The sequence below is a fragment of the Poecilia reticulata genome, linkage group LG5 (assembly GCF_000633615.1).
Source record: "Poecilia reticulata strain Guanapo linkage group LG5, Guppy_female_1.0+MT, whole genome shotgun sequence".
Taxonomy (NCBI): Eukaryota; Metazoa; Chordata; class Actinopteri; order Cyprinodontiformes; family Poeciliidae; genus Poecilia; species Poecilia reticulata.
Genome location: NC_024335.1, coordinates 26,527,092 through 26,536,448, shown reverse-complemented (window position 1 = coordinate 26,536,448; position 9,357 = coordinate 26,527,092). Strand labels below are relative to the sequence as shown.

The 9,357-nt window shown below is 37.5% G+C and overlaps 2 protein-coding genes across 3 annotated transcripts in view; one reads left to right on the top strand and one right to left on the bottom strand.

The window, feature by feature from the left end:
• stat2 (signal transducer and activator of transcription 2) overlaps window positions 1-4,665 on the top strand; it is a 13,852-nt gene extending 9,187 nt beyond the window's left edge. The window contains exons 20-24 of one of the 2 annotated variants that reach the window (XM_008410141.2): window positions 100-236; window positions 336-524; window positions 1,005-1,059; window positions 1,264-1,355; window positions 3,679-4,665. In XM_008410141.2, the coding sequence (XP_008408363.1) occupies window positions 100-236; window positions 336-524; window positions 1,005-1,059; window positions 1,264-1,355; window positions 3,679-3,896 (691 nt within the window). In that variant the 3' untranslated portion in view covers window positions 3,897-4,665. The remainder of the gene's footprint in view (window positions 1-99; window positions 237-335; window positions 525-1,004; window positions 1,060-1,263; window positions 1,356-3,678) is intronic. The other variant, XM_008410142.2, reaches the window with a different exon arrangement.
• A 2,601-nt stretch (window positions 4,666-7,266) lies between these two features.
• The window catches only part of LOC103465383 (G-protein coupled receptor 84-like), a 3,326-nt gene continuing 1,235 nt past the window's right edge, over window positions 7,267-9,357 (bottom strand). The window contains exon 2 of the mRNA XM_008410143.1: window positions 7,267-9,025. Within this exon, the coding sequence (XP_008408365.1) occupies window positions 7,831-9,018 (1,188 nt within the window). The 5' untranslated portion in view covers window positions 9,019-9,025 and the 3' untranslated portion in view covers window positions 7,267-7,830. The remainder of the gene's footprint in view (window positions 9,026-9,357) is intronic.

Genomic DNA, 9,357 nt, shown 5'->3' with positions numbered 1-9,357 from the left:
TCTTTCTTTCTTTCTTTCTTTCTTTCTTTCTTTCTTTCTTTCTTTCTTTCTTTCTTTCTTTCTTTCTTTCTTTCTTTCTTTCTTTCTTTCTTTATGCAGCCTCATTATGGGTTTTGTGAGCAGAGGAAAAGAAAAACTGCTTCTCAAGAAGAAGAAAAGAGGCACTTTCTTGTTGCGCTTCAGTGAAAGTGTGGTGGGAGGAATCACCTTCTCCTGGGTGGAAATGGACTCAACTGGTTTGACATTTTTTATTTCACAATACATTCAACACCAATTAAAGCTGTTTTATTACTCTTTCTATTTTATCACTCTTGTATCTTCGTCATTAATTTTAGGTGAGCCTGATATAAAAACAGTCCAGCCCTTCACAAAAACTGACCTCTGCCAGATCCCATTCCACGAAATTATCAGGAATTTCCAGATCTTGGAAGCCGAAAACATCCCGGAAAGTCCTCTACTTTTCCTGTATCCCGACACTCCAAAAGATGAAGCTTTTGGAAAGTGGTACAATGGCAAGACTGGAGGTATGGGTTTCACATGCCACTGCAAAATTTAATTTACACCCAAATGTTCTTTACACTGCAAAAACACAAAATCCTACCAAGTACTGTTGGACTAGGACACTTGAAATAAAACAAAACTAACTTTCAAGTAACTTTTCATCAAGAGATCTGAGCTTGTTTTAAGTCACTAATTCCTTAATATTGATGAAAATTCACTTCTTCCATTGGCAGACAATTTTGCTTATAACATGGGAAAAATGTCTTGTTTCAAGTAAAATTATCTGCCAATTGAGCTAGTGCTTTTTTGTCAATATTAAGGAATTATTGATTTAAAAGAAGCTTTTTTATGTTGCTGAAAAGTTTCTTGCAAGTTACCTTTGTCTAATTTCAAGTGTGCTTAACTTAGACTAAAATTACTTGGTAAGGTTTTGCAGTGTAGATATTTTTACATGTTTTTGTGGCCAAATGCATAAAATCGCATGTTTTCTCTGAAATTTTCAGCTGACAATCCTTACATGAAGTACATCAAAACCAAGCTGATGTTTGTTTCTAAAGAGTAAGTGTTTTTCTTTTCTTGAATGAGGCTGGCTTGCATTGGGTTGTTTGTCAAAAAAAAAAAAAAAAAGCAAAAGAAATAAAACCCTAACCCTTTTATTCCCTTTTATAACAGAAAAAAACCACAAAAGAAATAGTTTACCCACTTAATTTTTTAATAATATGAGCTACTGGTTGTAATGGCTGTTTGTCATTGGTCATGTAGGAACTCACTGGAAGCTAGGTCACCCATGTCCTGTGACATGACACAGGGCGATTGTCTGGAGCCAATGAATGGCCTGTATGGAGAGGCAGCTGGTGAGTCCTGGCTCTCCTTGCTGTCAAATCCAGCTGAAAACCTTCAAACCAATCAACCCCATCATCAGAGAGCTCTGTCACTGCTTTAGTCTGCTTTAGCACTGTCAAACTAAAGCTAAACTGCTTTAGTTTGACTTTGTGGTGTTTGAGAGCGGTGGGGAGCATGCACTAAGTGATGGCTAAGATACCGCTGAGCATGTCTCTCGTTGTGGGATGTTTCTTCTGCATGCTCATGCCTGTTGTCCTCTGCTCTCACAAAACCTCTCAGGTGTCTGGGTTATAAGATGGTTACTAACATGTTCATTCAGTCTGGCTGCATGTAGGTTTTGCTTTTTGCATATCACTTCATGAAAGTAAAATCTGCATTTTATCCAAATGAGTGGAGATTAATTGGGAAAACTAAAGATATTTTAGTCTTTTTTTTTTTTTAGCATAATGAAGCAATGAACCAAGTATTGATTTAGAAAAATGATTATGTGATAACTAAAACAAATAGTATACTTCTATTTTTTTTTTTTTTGCAGGGTTATGTTAAACACTCATACTTATTCCCATTTAGTGTTAAATTGTTTGAAAGGACCACTGTGTGACACCTTCCTAAAATAAAGGCCTAAGTCAATTTTTTTCCAAAAGTGTTTTTTCTTTTTTTTTTTTTGTTGGTGTCATCTTTTATTATTATTATTATTAAATAAAAAAAAAGACTTAGTCCATTATTTTTGGAAGGGGGCAATAATACACCTTGCCTGAGGGGAATGCGAGTCCATATGCCTTTCAAGAAAATAGACATTTCTGAAAAAATTAAGTTATTTTTTCAGAAATTCAATTCAAAAGTTAGCTGCTTTTGAATCGTAAAAGTAATTTTACAATTCAGTAATTTAGCTGTAAAAGAACTATAATACAATTCAAAACTAAATTGAATTACAAACATACAGATTCATTACAAACAGAGATATAAAACGTGTTTATTTCTGGTGATTTTGATAATTATGTCTTACAGCCTATGAAAACAAATACATGGTTCATTAGACTAAAAAAAAAAACATACAGAACCTTATTATGGGCTACCCTGATGGGGAAGCCATCAGTAATTTATGTAAGAAAAAAGTCTGGTCAAAAAAAGGAATAACTACAGCTTTTAGCGGATTATGAAGCCTGTTCAAGAATTTGCAGGCGATTCACAAGTGGAAGACTCCAGCTGGTGGAGGCTTTACTGAAGCGTCTTATCTAAGCTGAGGAGAAAAAGGAAAACTGGTCCTAAGTCCTACTTTCAAGGTTTAAATTTCATTTGGAAATCGATGTCTGAGAGTCTGGAGGAACAGTGGAGAGTGGCACAGAATCCACATTGCTTTATTTCCAGCGTTAAGTTTCCAGACAGTGATGCTTTGGGGAGCTGGTGTTGGTCCACTGGGTTTTCTGAAGTCCACAGTCAGAGCAGCCGTCCAGCAAGACATTTTAGCGAACGTCATGCTTCCTTCTGCTGAGAAGCTTTACGGAGTTTCTGATTTCATTTTCCAGCAGGACTTGGCACCAGCCCCTACTGCCAAATTCCTGCTCTAATAACCAGAATAGTACGATGAATGATTGACTGGTTTGACCTAATCTGCATTCCAAATCTGTGAAGTATTGCCAAGAAGATATGAGGCGGCAGATAAGATAACACAAGCCAGCCGAAGGCCGGCGTCAGAGCAGCCAGGGCTTCCTTAACAGACCCAGCAGTGGCAAAGCTCGTCACCTCCATGCCATGCCGCATTAATGCAGTAATTCGTGCAAAAGCTATTGAGTCTACACAGTGGAGTAAACAGACAAACTTTTCAGAAAGCTTTTATTTATTTTACAGAATCCTTTTTTAATGCTTTGATTTCAGAGGAACTGAATTTTTGGTTTTCATTAGCTGGAAGTCATAATCATTAAAGTTAACAGTAACAAATACTTGGAAAAAGGCCTCGGGGTGTAATAAAATAATGAATGGCTTGGTTTCACCTTTTCAACTGAAGTACTTCTTATTTACCGCGTCTTTACTTCCTCAAATCTTTTGTTTTGAGTTTTATTAACATACTTGTTTATGCCTTGCTGCTGCTGTATTACAGCATGAATACAGCAGCTGTATGAACTACAGGTGATAAATTATACTTGGTTCAACTTCTTCTCTCCTGTGCTTTCATGCAGAATCAGTCCTTCTTTTTTTATTTTGTGCACATGACCAAATACCATTTTTATAACTCTCACTTCCCCTTTGAAATCAGAGTCATAACGACCCAAATGCAGCCGCAGCAACCAAAAGCGAAGCAATAACTTTCGCTTTCCTGGTTTTCTTCCCGCCTAGAACAAGAGGATGAGCCTCGTCTTCTGCAGTCACAGCTGGAAACCTTTCAGGATCCCATGCTGAGCAGCTCTCTGCCCTTGGACGACGATGGTCTGTTGTACATGAGCTTCACCGATTCTGACTTCATACAGCAGCCCGACCAATTCCTGACTGATTTCAACAACCTTTTAGCACCCAGCCTCCTGCCTGCACAAACCTGTGGAGGCATTTTCCAGTAGATCTGTGTATGCAGCTGAATATAAAACACAACAGCTCATTGACTTTCCTATCATGTGGGTAAATCGTTGTCAATCTTCTTCGCCCGTTAATATTTGTGCAAACAAAACGTCAAAGACTGAAGGAGCTGGTTTTAAACCTGGAATTGTATCAACTCACTTTTTTTAAAGATCAGGAGCAGACAAATTATTTAATGGTGGGAAGTATTGTATGAAGCACTTTGAAGATCCCTTCATCTTGAAAATGTGGCTCTTAAATTATTTTATTGTTGGGTTCAAACTTGTATTTTTTTTTTTTCATGTTTTTAGCTGGAAGTACACAAACCCTGTGAAGAATTGTCCTAGAACAAGGCACTCCTTTGATTATTTTATATACAGTCTATATGAATTCACTCAATTTAATCAACATAATCTCAGTGAAACTGTGGTAAAAATTCACCCTTTCCTTTTGTTTTACCTCTAACATATTGTTTTCCCAAAGCTTGGTTCTTCCTTTCTGCATTTATAACATTCATTTACCTGTATAAACTCTTTTTGCATATATTTTCTACTCTTGCACTTTCAAATAGTTTGTCATTTTTGGTAAAAAGTCTGTTCTACTATAGTACTCTATTTAATCTCAGTCTTTATATTTCTCGGTGAAATGTGAATTGTTTCTAATCAGCTGTCTTTTTTCAGATTTAAATCCAGTTGTTCTTTACGCTGTTGTACTTCTGGAGAGTTTAATTCACTTGGTTTATGTAATAAAGCTTGTTGAAAGGAAACAATTTGATTTGTCTCATGTCTTGATTTACAGACTGAACAAGTTATTTATGATCACAGCTCATACATATTTACTTGGCATAACATAAAAATAAAAAATATCCACCTCGTTAAAGGAATATTCTGCTTAAATGTTTCATTATAGATGTGGACAAAGTTGTTACCGTGACTATTAAAGACATGCAGATGATCTTAAACTCACCGTTAATTTTTCTAACGTAATCTCAAATTGAATAATTTCCAAAAACCTGCATTCAGATTCCCTAATGAGTTTTTCTAAAATTTATATTATGCATTACAATAAGTTTCTCAATCCGTTTGCAAGATAAACATGACAGAAAGTGATGGATTACTAATTAAAACTTGAAACTGATTATCTCAAAAACAGACAATACATTCAGTTACATTAGGTTGTTTTTTTTTAGATTTATAGGAACATTTGTCTCAAGGAATTTTGAAAAAACAAAAATTTAATGTGACTTTTATCCCCTTCTGAATAAATGTATATTGAATAGTATAATACTCCTTAATTCTACTTATGTGGGAGGTTCAAACAGACTAGAACTGTCATTAATTAGTTTGTAGAAAAATTACATTATTCAAAATTAAAATAAGAAAATGTTAAAAACTCTGAACTTTAAGCACAACTAGATCGCTTCCTTACAGATACTAAAAGAAGCCTCAAATCTTGTACTTGGTAACACATTTTCATCTAATCCAACAGTGATAAAAAAGTAACCTTTGTTCACCTTTTTGTTATTTGCACATCTTGTTGCTTCAGGCTTAAAGTGGAAGTTTTGTTCACCAAAACTTTCCTGTTTTGAAATGTGTAGCAGTAATCTAGCTTATTGCACATATGGAGTCTCAAAAAGACCAAAGTTGAAACTGGGGCTGCATGTGATAGATGTTTTATCATCGCTCAATAATTAATATAGCAAAAAAAAAAGAGGCAAAACCATTTCTAGATAATCCAGGGTCTAAATGCCACATTCTTGATCTTTTCTTAGTGGGTCACTGTTCGAAGGCTGTTCACGTGTGTGTGGTGGATAACGACATAAAACATTTTTACATTTTGGAGCAGTTTATGACACCATACCTTTTACTTTCTTAGATATGCCTTTTAGTCTTTTCATTTTAGTTTTTTAAAGTTCCAGAATTTCCACATAATTCTATATTTGTGTTTGTTTGATGAAATCATTTTACAATACAAATCAGTCAATAGAATAATTCATGACACTGTTACACATATTGGAAACATCACTCAACTAAGGACTGATAAAGGTTTAAATTTTAAAAGTACTTAATATTGACAGGAAATTAAAATTTTAAGCTCTGATCATTGGGTAGATCTGAACTGACAACTAATTATTGTACATTTAATGTTGAAAATACTTAAGTTGATGTTTTTTTTGTCTTAAAAATTTATTTTTGTTAAAAGACTGAAGCTTTGTATCTTTAGCATTTGTTTTTTAACCCTGTCATATTTTTTGTAAATCAGTTCAGTTGTGAGTTACAGTTTGTAGTTTTTCATTTTGTGAGACCTGGATGCAGTACCTCATTGAGACATACAGGGAGGGTAGTGGACCCAACATCTGAGTCCAGAGGTTTATATTGACAGGCTCAATGAATTTCAATAATATTAACAACCTATAGATATCAACTAGAATAATCTAGATAATTATTTATTAAAGTGAGAGACAATACAGGAACATACAATGTAAAGACTCACTGTCAGTGTACTGTCTTTTTGCTACTACCTCAAAAATTTGAAAAGGGTAAAATATTAGGCCACTTTGTTATTTTTCTGCTTTTACTCAATATTATTGATAACTAGCCAGACATTTCAAACACTTGAGATGACATGTCAAAAACTTGAAAAGGATGTTTAAAAATAACCTTGAATATGTTTCAGAGTGGATGTTATAATTTCTGCATGAATGTGTTTATGTTTTCTCACAGAGTTCATCACTGTGTGCATGAATCACTTAGTCAACAGACAGAAGTAAATTACAGATGAAAGAGTGTCTAAGTATTATTACCTTTTTGAGTCACATGACTTGCTGCTGTAAAAGTGTTTTAAACAAAACTGGGTCAAGAAAACAGCCATAGACAACGGCGTCTGTGTTCTCAGATGGAGGCTTCAACAGATGGCTAGCATGTCTGCACACGCATATTCCACCCATTTTACATCATCATAAAGGCCAAATCACCTGAGCCCTGAGCTTTAGTCATGCTTTGTCAGCACAAGTGAGACAGTGTTGAGACAGAGCAAGTTCCTGAATTATTGGAGTGTTGTGCCAGCTGGGACTGTCCTGACATAGTTAAGCAACAATGGCTCTTTCTGGGGTGATGTAATGGACACTTTCACGAGCTGTAATGACAAAGCACCCTGCTTTTCCTTCTTATCCCAAATGACATCACGACACAGGCAACCTCTTAAAAAAATACAATTTATTACACAACGAACAACATATAGTGGTGTACAAATATATCTGCACATTGAATTGCAATGTGTGACCTAAAATTATACTTCAAAATAGATGTAAATATCTATGAGATATAAAAATATAAGCAAAGGAGCTATGATTTAAAATCAGCTTTTTTTTTTTTTTTTTTGTACTTGATCAAAAGAGGTCCCACCCAGAACCGCACAGCATTCTGGGAGATGTGGGAAGAGAAAAGACTACCAACCTCCTCTCAAAGTTGGTGGAATCAACTAACTCCACAGTTCTTTGGTTAACTAGCAACAACCTGCTGGATAGCCAGCAGTTTCAAATTCTTTCCAACTTCGGTTACCTAGCAACAACCTGCAGAGTAACTGGCGCAGTAGGAGTTTAAGATTTCTCATAACTGTTTAAAAATAAAAACCAATGGCGTGGAGCAGAAAGTGTGGATAAAACAGAAAAGGTCATGCCACCGCTTTGACAGCATTTCAGATATTTAAAACAAAAAAAATTTATTAATAATTATCTGCATTGACAATTACTGACATCGACTTCATAAGCTTTTTTTCAGTCATGTAAGTCCAGGACTAATAAGCACAATAACAAGTCAACACTGGTAGCTTTCAGGGGATGTTTTCCCTGAGAGAAAGAGCCCTGTTGCATGAACCAGAGAAGATATGAAACCAGGAAGCCTGAAATGGACACTGTGGACCGGTGGATCAAAGTAGACTCTATGGTTTGGTTTGGCGCCAGCTGCAGAGGCAGGTGAAAGGAGCAGCAGCTCGGCTGATCAGCTCGCCGTAGCCTTGCCGAAACTGTCTGTTCATGAACGCGTACAGAATAGGGTTAATGCAGCTGTTGAGCCAGGTGAGGTTGGCACAGAACATGTGCAACATCTGCGGGGCGCGGCTTTCTTTGTCCGCTATGTTTAGTAGAATAAATGGGACAAAGCAGCACAGAAAGCAGAGAAAAACGGCAAAACACATGCGGGTCACACGTTTGAATTCCTTATCATCTGGAGTCGCAGACTGGGAAGCAGGAGCAGCGCTTTGGGTCACTAGCTTGTCGTCTGACGACTTTAAGGGTAGAGATGAGTTCTGAGGTGGGAGGGTAGCCTTTTTGTTATCATGTATGTTGTGATCCGGTTCTGCTTGGCTGCTAATCTCTGAGCTACATGTCTTCCCCACACCACTTTCCACTCCGCTATCGTCTGTCCCCTGAGCTGAAGGAACAGGTTTCTTCCTAGAAGAGCGTCGACTCAGCCTGTAGCGGTGTAGAGCTTTTGAAGCAACCCTGACTTTTCTGTAGATGAGCATGTAGAAGACTCCAACACATCCTAGACCGATGAAGAAATAGAGGAAAAGCAGGATGGTGGTGTAGGGACGGCCTTTGGTACGATGGAAGCTGCAGGTGCACACCTCAGGCACAAACACGTAAACAGACCAGAGCGGGGCGAAGCTGGCCAGACCCAGACCCCAAGCTGAGACCACGAGTAAAGTAAGTCCAAGGTTGGTAAACACGCGGTTGAAAACGGCTCTTTTTGCAACCAGGAGGTATCGGCTCACCGCCACCAGGCAGAGGGTGATGATGGAGACAGAGTTGGAGAGGAAGAGGAGCAACCCGAAGATCTGGCACCAGACCTGACCGGTACGCCATCTGAGGTGCATGTAGGAGTCTACAGAGATGGGCTGCAGGATGGTGCAGTAGAGAAGGTCAGCCACTGCCAGGTTAACGATGAGCACGTTGAAGCGAGTCTGGAGATGGGAGTCCAGGGCGAAGGCCAGGATGGTCATCAGGTTCCCCACAGTTCCAGCGATGGTCACAAAACATCCCCACACCACAGCAAAGTACCGGTACTCCACCACCGAGGAGCTGTAGCAGGAGAAGTTACTGTCCTCCATTTGGTTTGTGTAGTTCATGTTTATGCTGTGAAAATAATAGAGAAGTTGGTTTCCTTTAACTGACCTCACAGCAGGTAACTGGTTTGTCTGACAAGGAAGTTATATAGCAAGTAGACAAAATAAGTTAACCACTTCTCTCTGCTGCTCTGCCTGAAACAACTGGTGCAGGTTTTAGCTTTGACAACACTTTGGTTTCTTTTTAGCTGAGTGGAGGAACATAGACTTCTGATTTTGTTGCAGTGTGTAGAATATTTACATAAATGTGGCTCATAATTCACAGCAGAAGAGACAAGAGACTATTGACTATTTTCTGCACTTTTATAATACGAAGAAAAAAAAATACATATATAAAAGTAT